Source organism: Panthera tigris, chromosome C2, assembly GCF_018350195.1.
Source record: "Panthera tigris isolate Pti1 chromosome C2, P.tigris_Pti1_mat1.1, whole genome shotgun sequence".
NCBI classification, from domain to species: Eukaryota; Metazoa; Chordata; class Mammalia; order Carnivora; family Felidae; genus Panthera; species Panthera tigris.
In genome coordinates this window covers 120102288-120122033 of record NC_056668.1, presented here as the reverse complement: position 1 = coordinate 120122033, position 19746 = coordinate 120102288, and the positions used below count along the sequence as shown (strand labels likewise).

Genomic DNA, 19746 nt, shown 5'->3' with positions numbered 1-19746 from the left:
GCTCGCCCGACCATAGAGAGCGCTCGCCGGGCCTAGAGCGGCCGATTCGAGGCCGCATCCCCGGGGCGGGGCTCTAATCCTAGCCGCCGCCGAACGGCGGTGGTTACGTTCAAGAGCAAGGCGGTGTTTTGGTGCGTGAAACTTTGTTCTGGAAATGCCGGTTGGTGGAACTGTGCTTTATAAATAGACGTGGAAGTGCTGTGAAAACCTCACGAGCCTGCTGGAAGATTTTTGGAACGCTGATTTTTGTCCTGATTGCTTGTGTCCTGGGATTACTAATCTCAGTATTTTTCAACACAGATTTAGGAAGATCTGGTGATTTGGTTTAGTTTGGCGACGGGTGAAGCGTTTCTCCGAGGAATTGGTTTAGTTTTGTTTGGCGAGGGAGAGGTTTTTTCCTTTGAGGAATATAACTCTATAACAAAGTCTCTTTTAAAAACGCTTTTTTTCCGAATTATTTGAAAAAATTTCCTAACTCCTCTCCTAACCCCCAGCCAGCTTCCTCAACTCACCGTTAGGCCCCCAAACGTAATTATATATACTTATTTTCACATTCATGTCTCCTGGTTTATCGTGTTTTTCCCCCATCACACTCTAAACTGTATAGTGAAGCATAATTCTATCAAGCGAACTTAAGTAAAATTCTGTTATGGTGAATTTTCCATTTGAATGTAATAACCTCATTACTTTTAAGTATTGTGAATTATTTTAAATCTCCTGAAAGAAAATTTACAAAAAATTAACATTAAAATATCTTTAATTTTAAAATATTAACGAAATTTTAACTGTCTTCTAAGACCACTAGATTCTGTATTCTGGTAAACTCTCAGTATGGCAGCATCTTTAAAATTACATTATTTAGTTTTCATAGTCATACTCTTTTTTTTCCTATTACATTTTCAACCATACAAAAAAAAAGAGTCTTATTAAGTGAACTTGATGTGTGCTTTATGTTTATGTTTCACTAGACTGGACAGTCAGTTCCTAGAGGCAGGGGAGGTAGCTTGGTGCATAAATCTAGCATAGTGCTTTGTCCATAGTATTTATTCAATAATTTTTTTTTTGTTCAAATGAATGCTTTTTGAAAAACATTTTTTAAAGTTTTATTTATTTTTTTTAAGTAATCTCCACACCTAACATGGGGCTCCAACTCACAACCCTGAGATCAAGGATCACATGCCAGTCAGGCACCACTCAAATGAATCCTTATGCTAGCTAGTACTTAAAATCAGAGTTGTAAAATGCAGTGAGACTGGCTTGTTTAAATACATCTTTTTAGAGCATAAAAACCCAAGATGTTACATTTCTCCAGTTATAATGAACATATATTAAGAAAGCAGTTTTCTCTCTCTCTGCTCCTACCCCACTCACACTCCAAAAACATTAAAATTTTTTTTAAAACAAAGTTTATTTCTTAATAACAACATATATTATTTTAAATATTATTAACAATAAGGGAGTTAATACCAGTTGCTCTGAGAACATAAAGAAACTTATTTATGTTGTACTTTGGAAATGAATTGATATAATCACAGATTAATACCAAATGCATTAATATTAGATAATTAACATATTCTTTGAAGTAATTTCATTTCACATATATGGAGTCCAACCAAGGTACATCTGGCATAGTAAGTTTTCATCAGTAGCTTCTTGTATAAGGTAATGCACATGTCCTTCAATAGATAACGGCAGCCCTGTCACTCTATTTCGGGTCTTGATTACACCTTGCAGTCGCTGCTCGATGTCAAGAACATGGGTCTTGGCCTATAAGAAGAAATTAAAAATCGTAAGTGCTAAGACCCCAATAACAAGTGGATGATGATCACTTGAAATTACTACTTTTCTGTTATTTAACAAATGTTTATATCCTTTTATGGATCATTACCCTTTTTGTAAAATCAAAGACAAAAGAAATGAAACAAATACTACATGAGATACTGATTTTGAAGCTTGCAATGTTAGTTATGATTTTATTTCTTTTTAAAGTTATCTCTACACCCAAGGTGGGCCTTGAATTCACAACCCTGAGATCAAGAGTCGCATACTCTACCAGCTGAGCCAGCCAGGTACCACAAAGGCTTGCAACATTAATCTAACATCAACTGATATGGACATGTTTCTGGACTATGTAAAATACCAGGGAATTTCTTCTACATTACAGTTCTAGAAAAATAATAATTTAAAATCGACTCTGAAAATGTTAGGACTTAAATATGTGAATGAATAATAATAGCAACAATACTCTAAAAGCCTAATATTTAGATTACATTACTATGAGTAAATGGGACTTCTAAGCTACTTGGAATGGTACACATTTCTCTCAATAACAAAAGAATATCAAAATGCAAAAGTCAGAATGACGTTATTACAATAATAATCCTCAATCTATTCTCACTTATTAAAAATTATTATCTGCAAACTCTGAGACTTCAATTAATATTAGTACAGAGTGAATTACTACACATTAAAGCTTTGTAAGTTCAGGTAATCTGTGTTCCAAGTTTTTCCCACTATATCTCATTATTGTGAGCTATCTATAGTTAAACAAGAACTAGAGCTCAGAGTATTCAATGGTCAGTCACTGACAGCATTTAGAATCAATTCTCATTTATAGAGACACAGAATGTCAGCTCATATCAAGCTACACCTTCTACTAACCTTTTCATTGACAACTTCCCCGGTTTCATTCAGTGGTGCTTTGGAATGCCCTTTCACTGGTTTACTCCATTCCACCAGAGGATCATGTAGAAAAGTTTTTAAGACACTAAAATGTAAACAAATGTGGTAACATGATGTTATTTTTGTAAAAAGAAGTCTCTCTAAAGTCAGCACCTAGGTGAAAAGTAAGTGAAGGATGAGAAGCTAATGGTAATACTCTTACAACACACATTACTACTGCATCAGTAACATCTGTGAACTTACTGTTTTGGGGTGAGGGACTGAAAGGAAAGAGAGAGGGAAGAGAGAAGGCAGAGAAGGATCTGAGGTATTCTTGGAGAGTAGAGTTAAGTTGAGTTCTGTGTGCCATTTCTAAATGCATACTGTGAACTTCAAATACAACTACCTATGGAAAAACCCACTCAGTTTTCTTATAGGCAGTATGTCCAAAACAAAACTCATTACCCTTTCTCAAACTATTTAACGTGTATTCCCCAAATCAGTAAAGAACATCATTCACTCATTTGCTCTGAACAAAAATCTAGGAATCATCCTAGAATCATCAATCCTCCTCTTAACACTCAATTCTACCTCCTAAAGCCCTTTAGAACCCTTCTACTTGCCTTCATTTCTACTGTCACTACCTCATCCAATGCACCATCATTTTTCTCTGAGTTACTCTAATAGTCCTCTAACTGGTTTTCTGGTCTCTAGCCCAAACTGCAACTGTAATTTTTCTACAGTGCAAAATCTGATTTCATTTTCTCTTTTTAAAATTTCTTCTTAAAAGTTTAAACGTGTAAACCAGCCCCATGTGGACTTTTCATAATCTAGCCCTGCTCATCTAGGCACCATGATCATAGCACCATCTACTCAAAGTCTACCCTCTAGAAAACAAAATTATATTTCTTAGGCAGTCCATGCCTTCACTTGCCTTGATATTTCTATCACTCAGAATACTCTTCCCGTTTGACGGTCAATTCCATTTATCTTTAAGGTTTCAGCTACTTCCTCCAGAAATTATTTCCTGACTTCCTCCAATTGGGATAGGAGCTCTTAGTATTTCACAAGATACTATACTTCCTCTTTCAGAGAATTTGCCTTCTCCTATGTCTAACTAACCAGTATGTTATACCAAAATGTATGGTAAACAGCTTTAAAGAAAGAAGGTGGATACATGAGCTTTAAAAGTCCTTTTAAAAACTACATACTACAGCTAACATATTTAATGGTGAAACTTCTATACCCCCAAGATTAGGAACAAGATAAAGATGTGGACTTCTCACCTTGTCTATCTGACATTCATTTTGCTAGGGCAATTAGGCAAGAAAAAAAAGGCATGAGATTGGAAAGGAAAAAGTAAAACAATTTTTATCTGCAGACAATGTGCTGTTATAGAGAGAAAAATCTTAAGGTACCTACAAAATAACTATTAGAACTAATAAATGAGTTCAGCAAAATTTGCAAGATAGGGATAAATATACAAAAATCTAACACAAAAAATGAATACAAAAATGAAATAAAGAAGAAATTCCATTTAGCATAGTATTTAAAAAACACATAGAAGCACATTTAAAAAAATACAAGACTTGAAAACTAAAAATTATAAAACACTATTGAAAGAAATTACAGAAGAATTAAATAAATGAAAAGACATCCAATGTTCATGGTTCAGAAGACTCAACATTTTTGAATGACAATACTCCACAAACTAACAGATTCAATGTCATTCTTATTAACATCCAGGTTGGCTTTTTGCAGAAGTTGACAAGATGACCTTAAAATTACGGAAATGCAAAGAATAGCCAAACAATCTTGAAAAAGAAAAAGTTGGAGCACTCACAATTCCAAATTTCAAAATTTACTACAAAGCTACAGTGATCAAGATAATGTGTTGTAGGCATATGGTTAGACATACAGATCAAGAGAACAAAATTGAAGAGTCCAGAAATAAAGTCTTACATATATGCTCAACTGATTTTTCATAGAAGTGCCAAGACAATTAAATGGAGAATAATATTTTCAAAAAGTAGTGTGAGGAAAACTGGATCTGCACACTCAAAAGAATAAATATGGACCCCTACCTCACACCAGAAACACAAAATAACTGAAAATGACCATAGATCTAAATATAAGAGCTGAAACTACAAAACACTTAAAAGAAAACAGAGGCGTAACTGTTCATGATTTGGATTATGCAATAGTTTCTTAAATGACACCAAAAGCACAAACAACAATAAAAATAGATAAATTGGACTTCATCAAAACTAAAAACTTAAATGCTAAAAAGGACATCATCAAGAAAGCAAAAAAGACAATCCACATATGGGAGAAAATATTTTCAAATTATGTATCTCTTAAGGATCTACTACCCACAATATGTAAAGAAGTCTTACAACGCAACAATAAAAAGACAAATAATTCAATTTAAAAAAAAATGGAAAGGATTTGAATAGTTATTTGTCCAAAGATGATATACAACTGACCAATAAGTGCATGAAGAGATGCTCAACATAACTGATCATTAGGGAAATGCAAGCTAAAACCATAACGAGATACCATTAGGTATACCACCCACTAGGATGGGTAAAGTAAAAAAGACAGGTAAACAACAAGTGTTGGTAAGAATGTGGAGAAATTGGAACCCTCATACCTTGCCATTGGGATTCTAACGTATTACCTCAAAATGTTAAGCTTAGAGTTAACATGTAACCCAGTAATTCTACACCATACCCAAGAAAACTGAAAACGTATATCCACATAAAACTTGTACACAAATGTTCACAGCCACACTTTTCACAATAGTCAAAAGGTGTAAACAATCCATTGTCCATTAGTTGATAAACGGATAAACAAAATGTGATATACAATAGAATATTTGGCAATAAGAAAGAATGAATTACTAATACAGGCTACAACATGGATAAACCCTAAAAACACCATGTTAAGTGAAAGAACACATAAAATGCCACATGTTGTAGGATTCCATTTATATATGAAATGTTCAGAATAGTCAAATCCATTGAGACAGAAAGTAGGTTAGTGGTTGCTAGACAATGGCAGGGGAGTAGGGATGGAGAGTACCTGCTAATTTCTTTTGGGGGTGATAAAAATGTTTTATAATTAGATACCAGTGATGGTTGCACAATCTTGGGAATATGCTAAAAACCACTACAGTACACTTTGAAACAGTTAATTTTACGGTATGTAAATTACATCTTTTAAAAAACTGAGATATAATGGACGTACAACATTAGTTTCAGGTGTACATAACTTGCTATTTGTATATATTGCAGAATGATCATCACAAGAAATCTAGCTAATATCCATAAACATACATAGTTACAAATGTTTTTTCTTGTGATGAGAACATTTATTTGTTTGCTTATTTAAATTATTTATTCACTTAACTAATCTCTATACCCAACATGGGGCTTGAACTCACAAGCCTGGGATCAAGAGTCTCATGTTCTTCCACCTGAACCATCAGGCACCCCCTTCGGACACGGACTTTTAATATTTACTCTCTTAGCAACTTTCAAATACACAATACGGTATTATTAACTATAGTCACCATGTTGCACAAAATATTTCCACGACTTAATTTATTTCATAACGAAAAGTTTATACCTTTTGATCACCTTCATCCATTGTCTATCCTCCACCCCCACCCTCTGGCCACCACCAGTCTGTTTTTTATGAGCTCAGTTTTTGTTTTTCTTTTTTTACTTAATTTTTAATTTTAATTTCCATTAACATAGTGTTATGTTAGTTTCAGATGTACAATAAAGTAATTCAACAGTTCCATACATTACCCTGTGCGCATCATGACAAGTGTAATCCTTAGTTCCCATCACCTATTTAACCATCCCTCCACTCCACCTTGGTAATAACCATCAGATTGTTCACTATAATAAGAGTTTGTATCTTGCTCTATTTTTTCACCTTTGCTTGCTTGTTTTATTTCTTAAATTCCACATATGAGTGAAATCATATGGTATTTGTCTTTCTTTGATTGACTTATTTCACTTAGTATACTTTTTAGCTCCATCCATGTCATTGCAAATGGCAAAATTACATCCTTTTTTATAATTGAATAATATCCTATTGTGTGTGTGTGTGTGTGTGTGTGTGTGTGTGTGTGTACATACATTACCAAGTCTTTTTTTCCCTTAAATTTATTTGTTTAAATTCAAGTTAGTTAACATACAGTGTAGTATTGGTTTCAGGAGTAGAACCCCGTGATTCATCACTTACATACAACATCCAGTACTCATCCCAACAAGTACCCTCCTTAATGCCCACCACCCGTTTAGCCCATCCCCCTACAACCCACCTCCCCTCCAGCAACCCTCAGTTTGTTCTTTGTATTTAAGAGTCTCTTATGTTTTTATCTTATTTTTCCTTCCCTTCCCCTATGTTTATCTGTTACATTGCTTAAATTCCACATGAGGGATATCATAGGATATCTGTCTTTCTCTGGCTGATTATTTAGCTTAGCATAATACACTCTAGGTCCATCCATGTTGTTGCAAATGGCAAGATTTCATTCTTTTTGATCACTGAGCAATATTCCACTGTGTGTATGTATGTATGTGTATATGTGCGTGTGCGTGTGTGTGTGTGTGCGTGTGTGTATATACATACATCTTCTTTATCCATTCAGCAGTTGATGGACATTAGGGCTCTTTCCATACTTTGACTATTATTGATAGTGCTGCTATAAACATTGGGGTGCATGTGCCCCTTCGAATCAGCATTTTTGTATCCTTTGGATAAATACCTAGTGGTGCAATTGCTGGGTCATACAGTAGTTCTATTTTTAATTTTTTGAGGAACCTCCATACTGTTTTCCAGAGTGGCTGCACCAGTTTGCCTTCTCACCAACAGTATAAGAGGGTTCCCCTTTCTCTGCATCCTCGCCAACATCTGTTGTTTCCTGAGTTGTTAATTTTAGCCATTCTGAAGATGTGAGGTGGTATCTCAATGTGGTTTTGATATGTATTTCCCTGATAATGAGCAATGTTGAGCATTTTTTCATGTGTCTATTGGTCATCTGGATGTCTTCTTTGGAAAAGTGTTTATTCATGTCTTATGCCCATTTCTTCACTGGATAGTTTTTTTGGGTGTTCAGTTTGATAACAAAATCTATAAAGATAAATTCTTTATGTATTTTGGATACTAACCTTTTATCTGATATGCCATTTGCAAATATCTTCTCCTATTCCATCAGTTGTCTTTTAGTTTTGTTGATTGTTTCCTTCACTGTGCAGAAGTTTTTATCCTGACGAGGACCCAATAGGTGATTTTTGCTTTTATTTCCCTTGCCTCTGGAGACACGTGCTGTGGCCAAGGTCAAAGAGGTTTCTGCCTGTTTTCTCCTCTAGGATTTTGATGGTTTCCTGTCTCACATTTAGGTCTTTCATCCATTTTGAATTTATTCTTATGTATGGTGTAAGAAAGTGGTCCGGTTTGATTCTTCTAAATGTCACTGTCCAATTCTCCCAGCACCATTTGTTAAAGAGACTGTCTTTTTTCCACTGGATACTCTTCCTGCTTTGTCGAAGATTCACTGGCCATACATTTGTGGGTCTATTTCTGGGTTCTCTATTCTATTTCATTGATCTAGGTCTCCATTTTTATGCCAACATCATACTGTCTTGATGTAATCCAGGCTAAAGTCTGGAACTGTGATGCCTCCAGCTTTGGTTTTCTTTTTCAACATTACTTTGGCTATTCAGGGTCTTTTGTGGTTCCATACAAATTTTAGGATTGTTTGTTCTAGCTATGTGAAGAATCCTGGTGGTATTTTGATAGGGATGGCATTGAATGTGTAGATTGCTTTGGGTAATATAGACATTTTAACAATATTTATTCTTCCAATCCATGAGGATGGAATATTTTTCCATTTCCTTGTATCTTTTTCAATTTCTTTCATAAGCTTTCTGTAGTGTTCAGCATACAGATCTTTTACCTCTTTAATTAGGTTTATTCCTAGGTATTTTATGGTTTTTGGTGCAATTGTAAATGGGATCGATTCCTTGATTTCTCTTTCTGCTGCTTCACTGGTATATAGAAATGCAACTGATTTCTGTACGTTGATTTTATATCTTGCAACTTTGCTGAATTCATATATCAGTTCTAGCAGTTTTTTTGGTGAAGTCTTTTGGGTTTTCTATGTAGAATATCATGTCACCTGTGAAGAATGAAAGTCTGGCTTGTCAATTTGTATGCCTTTTATTTCTTTTTGTTGTCTGATTGCTGAGGCTAGGACTTCCAGTACTATGTTGAAAACTATACCATATCTTCTTTACCCATTCATCAATCAATAGACACTTGGGCTGCTTCCATTATCTTGGCTATTAGAAATAATGCTGCTATAGACATCAAGGTGTATGTATCTCTTTGGATTAGTGTTCTTGCATTCTTTTGTAAGTGCCTAGTAGTGCAGCTCGTGGATCATAAGGTAGTTCTATTTTTTTCTTTTTAAGACTCCACATATAAGTGATCTCATACACTTGGGTCTTATTTTCACTTGGCATACATGCCTTCAAGGTCTATCTATGTTGTCACAAATGGCAAGATTTCCTTCTTTTTATGGCTGAATAATATTCCACTGTGTATGTATATGTGTGTGTGTATGTGTGTGTGTGTATACACATATATATATACATACATCAGACTTTTTTTACCCATTCATCCATCAATGGACACTCAGGTTGCTTCCATGTCTTGGCTATTATAAATAATGCTGCAATGAACTGTAAGTTATACCTTAATAAAGCTTTATTTAAAAAAATTCACTTCGGGGCACCTGGGTGGCTCAGTTGGTTGAGCATCCAACTTCAGCTCAGGTCATATCTTGTGGTTTGTGAGTTTGAGCCCCACGTCAGGCTCTGTGCTGACAGCTCAGAGCATGGAGCCTGCTTCGGATTCTGTGTCTTTCCCTCTCACTTCCCCTCCCATGCTCATGCTCTGTCTCTCAACAATAAATAAACATTAAAAAAAAATTTTTTTTTTAATACAATACAATAAAATAAAAAAATTCACTTCAACCAATGCAAAGTGGCTTCTATTATTTAAAAAACATATTTAGGAACCAATAATTACACTCAAGATTACTGTTAAATTGTTTACATAACATAAATAATTACCTCATTAAAGGCTCTCTTTGATCTCGCATCAGCCTCATTGTAACTTCACAAGCTCTTCGAAAAAGACCTTCTGTTCCCATAGGACCCATTCCATTAACCATATTATGAGTCAGCCGAAATGGAACAATTTCTGGAACTTCAAAGGTTTCCCCCTTAAAACAAGGCATTTTATTAAAAAGTAGTATTAGAATTTTAAAATCTTTGTGCAAAAAAAAATTAGAACTTCAAGTCTAGACTCTTTAAGCAAAGTGCAGAGATACCTTCAAAATATTTATATTTTTATAATATGTAAATATAAAAATATTTGTAACCACATTAAAGGCCTATATCATGAAGGAGCCTGCATCTCTACCTTTGATCTAATGGATGGATGGATTCACCTATCACTGAATTATTATAGTGAATATTACTATAGAGAAATTTTTATGCATTCAATATTTAATCTCTTATTAACTTCCTTAATGTCCTTCTTGAGTAATATAAAATAAAAACAAATATTCTCATATTTTTCTTTTTTTTTTTTTAAGAGTTTCACTTTAAAGCAGGGAGGGAAAAGAAATAACCAAATGTTAGATGCTCATATTGATGAGAGTATACAACATATAATATAATGAAGTCCAGTTCATTTATTTTCTACCATTCTCAACCTGCCTTTCATAGGGCCTTTTCATCCCCAAATTTATTGACTCAGTTTCTTATATGATTTAACAAATACCAGTGGTTTATCTTTTGATTTAATCTTATTTGTATCTGTAACCTGTCTTAGTTCCTGTGACAGCAGACGGCAATCAATACTGGGGATATGAAAATAGGGGGTTAATCTACTAGTATGCCTTCCAGGACACTGGAAAATTAGAGGGGGGCTGAGGGACCTCAGTCCAACTAGCTTAATTTATTCTTAAGCCCCTCTGGACCTAAAGAATTTTCTGGGATGTCTGCCAAGATCTGTGTATTTTGTTTAAATTCCTGGATGATTCTGATATGCTGCCAGGTTTGGAAACCATCACATTAAAGTACTGTCTCTTTAGAACTGAGTCTCAGTAAAATGAACTGATCTGCCCATATCACATAATTAAGAACTGAGTCAGAACTTGAATCTTTGGATTTCAAGTTCAGTGCTAGTTTTCCTATATCATTTTTTTGAGTTCTCTTCATCCTAAGTTGCTTTACTGAGGACTCTGGGATCCACTGATCAAAACCAGTCAAAAAAACTCTCAGTGTGACTCAACTGTGATGATAACTGCTACCAACGGGTATATCTAGGAAGAACAGTTGTTAAAAAAGGCAATTGGGAGAAAACATACAATTAACTAGAATGAGTCACATCACTTACCTTATTGAAGAGACAGTTGAAATCCACATGTACACATTCACCAGTCAAAGAATCAAAGAGGATGTTTTCACCATGACGGTCTCCAAGCCCCAGGATATAACCAACCATTGACATAACTGCAGTGGAACGACAGTATGCTGACCTGCTACTGTACCTAAAGAAAACACAATGCCTATCACATATCCTTATGCCACTGATTTAATTTAGATTTAATTTTAAATTTAGAATTAAAAAAAAAATTTTTTTAAGTAATCTCTAGCCCCAATGTGGGTCTCAAACTCACAACCTCGAGAACAATCACACACTCTAGTGACTGAGCCAGACAGGCACCCCTAAGATATTTTTTAAAACATCTAACCATAATAATGTATTATTTTCTGTTTAATTTACCATGATGTAGGATCAGGGAATGTCCTCAGAAACCACTCATGAAAAACAGGAGGATGCCTGGGTAGGAGAAATTCTTGGAATACTTTGAGTTTTTCAGACAAAGCTGCGGCTTTTGGTAGCATACACTGGCGAAGTTCTTTTCCTGTCATATAAACTCCTACAAGGTAGAGTGGTTTTCATTAATCACACAAGCCAAATAAGGGGCAATTTTTTTATTGGACAGAAAACATCCATTTTTATTCAAATTGTTAATTAAAAGAATGGAAAATTTTTCATAAACTTACCTTCTGATATTATAATAAAATAATAAAACGCATTATGTATGTTCCCTTGTAATTATCCAAAGTGAAGCTTCTTGTTTATGAAAATAAATGTCAACTAAAACTAATGTGGAATCAACTGATTCCAGAAGATATTACTCAGAATAAATCCAACGTGAGGAGTACCCCTGGAATTGTAAAATGCTGTAGTCCTCACTAAAATTGTACTAATCTCTCTGTTAATCAGCATGTAGTATAGGTCCACACTGAATCATTATTTAAAAACCTACAATGGCGCTTTGAAATAATTTACTGTGTGAAGGCTAGCCTGTAAGATTCATAGTATAGCTGATTCTTGAGCTAATCTTGTACAATGCAAATCATCTGGAGAAAAACAAGAAATTTTCCTTCTGATATACTGGTGAGCTTATATGACTACAGTCTATAAAGTGCCTTTCAGGCCCACCTTGGTTTAGATACTTTTTTTTTTTAAGAGAGAAAGTACGAATGGGGGATAGGGGCAGAGGGAAAAGGGGAGAGAGGCAGTGAGAAGGAAAGGTGGGGAGAGAGGAAGAGAGAGAGAGAGAGAGAGAGAGAGAGAGAGAGAGAAAATATCTCAATCAGGCTCCATGCTCAGCATAGAGCCTGATATAGGGCTCAATCCCACAACCCTGGGATCATGATTGGAGCTGCAATCAAGAGTAAGATACTCAACTGACTGAGCCACTCAGGCACCTCAGTTTGGTGCTTTTTACACCCAAGGCAGAGCCAAAGTTTTAAGGATAAGTTTGAGATTTGATGTTTTCAGTCTCAAATGTTACATAATTCCCATGTGTTCACGGTATTTAAAAAAGTTTTTTTTAATATTAAAAAAAAATCCAATAACAATAACTAAAACTTTATTTCATCCTTCCAATAAAATAGTCAATAGTAAATTCCTTGGAATAAGAGTCCAGTGTGTGAGTTTCAGCTCTGCAACTTATCAGCTTTGTGAACGTGGGGAAGTTACTTAACCTCTGTACTGTACATAAAATAGGAATAATCACTTAACAATAAAAAACAAGGCATATAACATACTTAGCACAATGATACAGTAACTTATAAATGTTACTTATTGTTATGGGTTAAATTGTACCCTAAAAAAATGTGTTTAAGTCCTAATCCCTGGTACCTGTGAATGTGACCTTAACTGAAAGTAGGGTTGCTGCCCATATAATAAATTTAAGATGAGGTCATTATGGTGGGCCCTTAATACACTATGACTGTGTATAAAATACTGTATAAGAAAACAGACATATAGACTTAGGGACAACACTGTACGATGACGGAGAATAGAGCGAGTAAAGTGATGAGTCTATAAGCTAAGTAACATCAAATATTGCTGAAGAGAGCAGAAGCTGACAGAAATGCATGGAAGTTTCTCTGCTAGAGCTTGCAGAGAGATGGCCCTACTGACACCAAGATTTTGGATTCACAATTCCCAAATTGTGAAAGAATACATTTCTGTTGTTTGTAGCACTTTGTTACAGTGGCCCTAGGGAAGAGAATAACTTATTTTCTACCTTATTCTGATAACTTCATCTATCATCCCATATGTTCTTCATCTAGCTATTCTTAATGTCTGTATCTTTTATAACAATAGTACAATTACCTAAGGAACTCAATATTGTTACAATATTATTAACTAACCTTTAGACCTTATCAAATTTCACCAAATGTCCCACTACTATCCTTTGTCTGGGCCAGGATCCAATCAGGATCCCTTATTACACTCAGCTGTCATTATCTCCTTAATGTCCTCAAATGTGAGTAATTTTTGTCTTTGTTTTTGATTACCTTGAAATTTTCTAAGAGTTCTAACCAGTCATATTTTTGTTTCTCCACTGTAAAGTTACTACTTTTCTTCCTTTTTAATTAAGAAGTAGCTTATGGGGAGATACTTTGAGACCCTACAAATAACCTTTTGCCCATTAATTTCAACATCCATTGATAATCGCTGCCTGCAATAATTATTATTGTGGTACTTGCTAATTGGTGATTTTCTATTTCCATAATTTCCTCTACATTCATTAACTACAAGGAAGATCTATTATGTATTGTAAGGAAGAACTGTTCCTACTTCCCTACTTATTTATTGAAGCATTTATTTACATCAGTGTGGACTCATGTCAATTTTATTCCATGAGTTATAATCTATACTATCATTATTTATTTTCTTGCTCAAATTATCTGAGGCTTGGCCAGTTGGAGTCTCTAATTCCAATCTAATACTTTTGGCTTTATTCAAACCTTCTTTCTCCTTTTCTTCCTCTGACAGTGGAAGAAAACTAGCTCTCATTATCCACAATATATTTATTTATTTGCTAAAGTTGAGTATACAGGGGTGCTTGGGTGGCTCAGCCGGTTAGGCATCCAACTTCAGCTCAGGTCATGATCTCACAGCTCATGGGTTCGAGCTCTGTGTCAGGCTCTGTGCTGACAGCTCAGAGCCTGGAGCCTACTTCTGATTCTGCATCTCCCTCAGTCTCTGTCCCTCCCCTGCTCATGCTCTCTCTTTCTCTCTCAAAAATAAATAAACATTAAAAATAAATAAATAAAAAATAAAGTTGAGTATACATGTAAAGTAGTTTCAGAATTGCTAACCAAAACCTCTGTGAAAAACAAATTTTCATGTACATTTTTGTAAGCTACATCAAATTTTTCGGGATAAAGATAGAGAAGGAAGGTGTAAAGACAAACACCTTAGTACTTCTGTATATAGACTATCATTTGACCTAGAAATTCTACTATGGCTTATTAAAAAAGAGGTACAATGAGATACGTTAATAACAATTATACATGTTAGATTTTATACTCATTATATATTTGTACTTTAAGAATTCATTTTAGTACCCTTTTCCTTATATAGTTTGGTCAGAATAGGTCTCAAGCCAGCAGTGTTGTTAACCCATTCAATAATCCCACATTCATCATTCAGGGGAATAACTGCGTATGTTCGGATATGAAGTTCTCTTCGGCGAGATTCTGCATCTTTTCTCAAGCACTATTAAAAAAAAACAACACATAAACTTAAAAATTCAGAATTCTACATGTCATGTCAAATATATCTAAAAATTATTCATTTCATAGCAAAAGAATGTCAGTGAAAGTTTACTCTGTGGTATAGATGAATAATTCTTCAGAATGGTAGGAAAGGATACTACTAGGATAGTATCCATCCTCTTTTTCCAAATCATTAAAAATGCCTTGGGCAAGTCCCTCTTTTTTAATTATTCACTGAGAATTATTCACTATTCATGGGCAACCCATTCACTTTTTTAATTATTAACGTGAGAATACTGTGTTGAAAGTATTAAAGTTGTATATTCAATGACAAAATGTTCTTTCACTGTTTATTGCTTTATAGATATTACTGAAATGTTAAGTCCTTAGGTACAAAGACTGCTATTTAATTTTGATTATCTCAAAAATTTATAAACAAAAAAGTATGAGTTTTATGATATCCTTAAAATTTTTATTTTATATATTGTATAAAAATTTTATTTTTATTCTTGCAGCTTGATATTACAGCTTCATTTGAAAAACTATCTCCTAGCAGAAGAAAGCTTTTTACATCTCATTTGATTAATTCTGAATTAATTTAGGAAAGGATAAACAGTATTTTGTTTAATTCTGGAACTGTAGGACACAAACAGACTAAGCATATAAGTATAATTGCAATTTGTCCAATTCAAAAGCACAACCACTAACCAAAAACATATTTTAAATGCCAGGAATAAGTAGGCTACATAAATGTCAGCCAAACAGTATAGTATTAGAATTTACATGTAAAGATCAGTTTGTGGTCTCCTAGACAAACACAGACTGTAGTTTTTGAAAATCAGGCTACTGTATCTGACCATGGCAATGAGGAGAACAGTAACGAAATAAATTAATCAGTAACAAAACTGAAAAAGATACATTTATAAACTAAAGCCAGGCCATCTAATACTCCTAACCAGAAAAACACTCAAGGGAGCTTCGGATGAACATACTAATTGGTTTAACAGTCAGTGAATTAAGTTACCAATTTACCAAACATTTAAAAAAAGTTTTTTAGGGGCGCCTGGGTGGTTCAGTCGATTGAGCGTCCGACTTCGGCTCAGGTCATGATCTCACGGTTCCCGATTTCAAGTCCCACATCGGGCTCTGTGCTGACAGCTCGGAGCCTGGACCCTGCTTTGGACTCTGTGTCTCCCTCCTTCTCTGACCCTTCCCTGCTCATGCTATCTCTCAAAAATAAATAAGAATATTAAGAAAACAAAACAAAACTTTATACCACATTAAAAGCCCATTTCAAAGGCAATATGAAATGAAGGACTTTTTTAAAAATTTATTTAAAATGTTTGGGAAGGGCGATTGGGTGGCTCACTCAATTAAGCATCTAACTTCAACTCAGGTTATGATCTCGCTGTTTGTGAGTTCAAGCCCTGTGTTGGGCTCTGTGCTGACAGCTTGGAGCCTGGAGCCTACTTCAGATTCTGTCTCTCCCTCTCTCTCTGCCCCTCCTGTACTTGTGCTCTCTCTCTCTCTCTCTCTCTCAAAAAACGTAATAAACATTAAAAAAAAAAAACATTCAATAGATAATATTTTCCCTCATTAACAGGTCTTACACATTTTTCTCAACATAATAAAGGTAATCTAATTTTTTAAAAAGTTACATGAACCCAGCAATTCCACTTCTGTATACACACTCAAAAGACTGAATGCAGGAATTCAGAGTTATTTATATACCTATGTTCATGGCAGCATTATTCACAATAGCAAAAGGTAGAAACATTCTAAGTGTCCCTTGATAGATGAATGAATAAACAAAATGCAATATACACATACAATGGTATATTATTCAGCCTTATAAGGGAAAAAAATTCTGACACATTGTAACATGGATGAAACCTGAAGACAATACCAAGTGAAAAAGCCGGTAAAAAAGGCCCAAAACTATATGATTCCACTTCTACAAGGTACCTAGAGTAGTCAAATTCATAGAGATAGAAAGTAGAATGGTGGTTACCAGAGGCTGGGGAGGAAGAGGAATGAGGAGTTATTGTTTACTGGATACAGAGTTTTGGTATGAAAAGATGGCAAAAGTTCTGGAGAGGGATGGTGGGGATGGTTGCACAACAATGTGTATGTACTTAATGTCACTAACTGAACAGTTCAAAATGGTTAAAATGGTAAATTTTATCCCAATTAAAAAAAATTAAGTGAAAACAAAAAAGGTAGTACATTTCATTCTCTTTTTAAGAATGATCTGGGGCGTCTGGGTGGCTCAGTCGGTTAAGCGGCCGACTTCGGCTCAGGTCATGATCTCGCGGTCCGTGAGTTCGAGCCCCACGTCGGGCTCTGTGCTGACAGCTCAGAGCCTGGAGCCTGTTTCAGATTCTGTGTCTCCCTCTCTCTGACCCTCCCCCGTTCATGCTCTGTCTCTCTCTGTCTCAAAAATAAATAAACGTTAAAAAAAATTTAAAAAAAAAAGAATGATCTATTTGCATACGGAAAAGTTCCTATCACAATGATAGTAATTACTGTAATTCTAAAATTAAAGCAAACTATCTCCAAACCTTATTAATCAAGGAATTAAATTCCATCAGTCTACAATCCTTTCTCAGGTCATCTTTAGGCTTACACATCATGATGTAGAACTTTCCATCTGATCCTTTTAAAGAGATCTTCTTTGGTTTCTGAAGGGATGCAAGAATTTCCACCTAAAAGATGATGAATTATATAGAAGTTAAGGTCAAGATTCTTTAAATTTTTTATTTTTTATTTTTTTTGAGAGAGAGTGTGTGTTAGTAGGGGAGAGGGGCAGAGGGAGAGGGGGAACAATAGAAAAAGAGAAAGAGAGAGAGAAAGAGGGAGGGAGGGAGAGAGTGCGTACGCGCACCTGATGCAGGGCTCAATCTCAGGACCATGAGATCATGACCTGAGCCGAAGTCAAGAGTCTGCCGCTTAACCAACTGAGCCACCCTGGCACCCCCATTTAAACTTTTATATTTAAAAATTGTGCTACCTAACAAAAAGAATATAATAACCTATATTGTGTGGTAAGTTTATTATTTTAATGATTTCTTTTTTTTTTTAATGTTTATTTATTTTTGAGAGAGACAGAGCATGAGCAGGGGAGGGGCAGAAAGGGAGGGAGACACAGAATCCGAAGCAGGCTCCAGGTTCCGAGATGTCAGTACAGAGCCTGACATGGGTCTCAAACCCACGAAATGCGAGATCATGACCTGAGATGAAGTCAGACGCTTAACAAACTGAGCCACCCAGGTGCCCCTTTAAAGATGTCTTTGATCGTAATCACCTATCATCTATGAAAAGAATGGGTTGCCCATGAATAGAGACCCACTTTCACCCATTAGGAGTGGATATAAAGTAAAAGGATTACTTTATCAGTAATGTAACTGCTTATACATCTAAACTTAGGTATTCTCTTCAGAACAGTCACAATGTTTAAATGACTTTTGAAACATTTTTCAGAGCCTGTCTTCAGAGCCTGTAGGCACTGTTTTTAAATTTTATTTTTAATGGTTATTTATTTTTGAGAGAGGGAAAAGACAGAGCACAAGCAGGGGAGGGGTAGAGAGAGAGAGAGAGGGAGACACAGAATCCGAAGCAGGGTCCAGGCTCTAATCTGTCAGCACAGAGCACGATGCAGGGCTCAAACTCACGAGCAGTGAGATCATGACCTGAGCCAAAGTCGGACGCTAAACGAACTGAGCCACCCAGGTGCCCCTAAATGTCTTTAGAGTAAGAAATGATTATCAATTTAAAGTAACTTGATTTTTGAAAAAAGAAACTCTTTCCAAAATCAAGTCTACCTAATAAGGTGAGTCAATAAGCTGAGTATTATTCTTAAGTTAAAAACAAAACCTGATTATAAGTAAGAATGATTTCATTATATGGTTTAGTATCTGGCTATGAAGCAATTAAATGTTTTGATCTATAGACTTGCTGGAACAAACACAGTTATGAAAAGTATTTACTTAGGGGGCGCCTGGATGGCTCAGTCAGTTGAGCATCTGAAATCGGCTCAGATCATGATCTCATGGTTCATGAGTGCAAGCATGTGAGCCCTATGTTGGCCTCTCTACTGTCAGTACAAAGCCCCCTTCAGATCCTCTATCCCCACCCTCTCTCTGCCACTCACCCATTCTCTCCCTGAAAATTAAATAAACATTAAAAAAAATTCACTTAGAAATGCTCTAGTACCATTTCTTTAAAATAGTCATATATTTAGGTACCTAGGTGGCTCAGTCAGTTAAGCACCCAGCTTTGGCTCGAGTCACGATCTCGTGGTTTGTGGGTTCGAGCCCTGCATCAGGCTCTGTGCTGACAGCTCAGAGCCTGGAGCCTGCTTTGGATTCTGTGTCTCCTTCTCTCTCTGCTCCTCCCCCCCCACTCACACACATGCAGCTCTCTCTTGCTCTCTCTCTCAAAAATAAATGAACATTAAAATAAAATAAAAAAATAAAAGTTACATTTATAGTTACATATTATACTTCAAAAAAAAAAATCAAGTTCTTCTTAGCTGAATTTTGTGTCCTTCCAAAGTATAAACAAAAACTATATTTTGTTCTCATTTTTTTCTCCATTTTTAGGACAAAAGAAAGTATGGAAAAGTCAAATTGTGGAAAATAAAAATTATACTCAAACTAAAACAAATATGAACATCTAAAAAATCAAAATACTCAATCATTATTTTAAGGACACTGTCCTAGGGGTTATACATGATTAAAAGGAAAATAAGTCTAAATATTGTGTGTGTATATCTTACAATGCACAAGGGAAGATAACATGTATATGATTGAAAAGCTGACGAAACAAAGGTAGCACATGATTAGAAAAAGACATGTAATGTTAGCAATATGTACTAGAAAAGTTGAGAAGAGAAAATGTGTTCAAG

At 35.2% G+C, this 19746-nt stretch overlaps 1 protein-coding gene across 1 annotated transcript in view; it reads right to left on the bottom strand.

The window, feature by feature from the left end:
- Positions 1 to 1395: 1395 nt before the first annotated feature.
- Positions 1396 to 19746, bottom strand: part of ATR (ATR serine/threonine kinase) — a 99565-nt gene continuing 81214 nt past the window's right edge. The window contains exons 41-47 of the mRNA XM_042999215.1: positions 17402 to 17545; positions 14691 to 14841; positions 11539 to 11695; positions 11149 to 11302; positions 9816 to 9967; positions 2662 to 2767; positions 1396 to 1767 (exon numbers count right to left, since the gene is read on the bottom strand). Of these exons, the coding sequence (XP_042855149.1) occupies positions 1594 to 1767; positions 2662 to 2767; positions 9816 to 9967; positions 11149 to 11302; positions 11539 to 11695; positions 14691 to 14841; positions 17402 to 17545 (1038 nt within the window). The 3' untranslated portion in view covers positions 1396 to 1593. The remainder of the gene's footprint in view (positions 1768 to 2661; positions 2768 to 9815; positions 9968 to 11148; positions 11303 to 11538; positions 11696 to 14690; positions 14842 to 17401; positions 17546 to 19746) is intronic.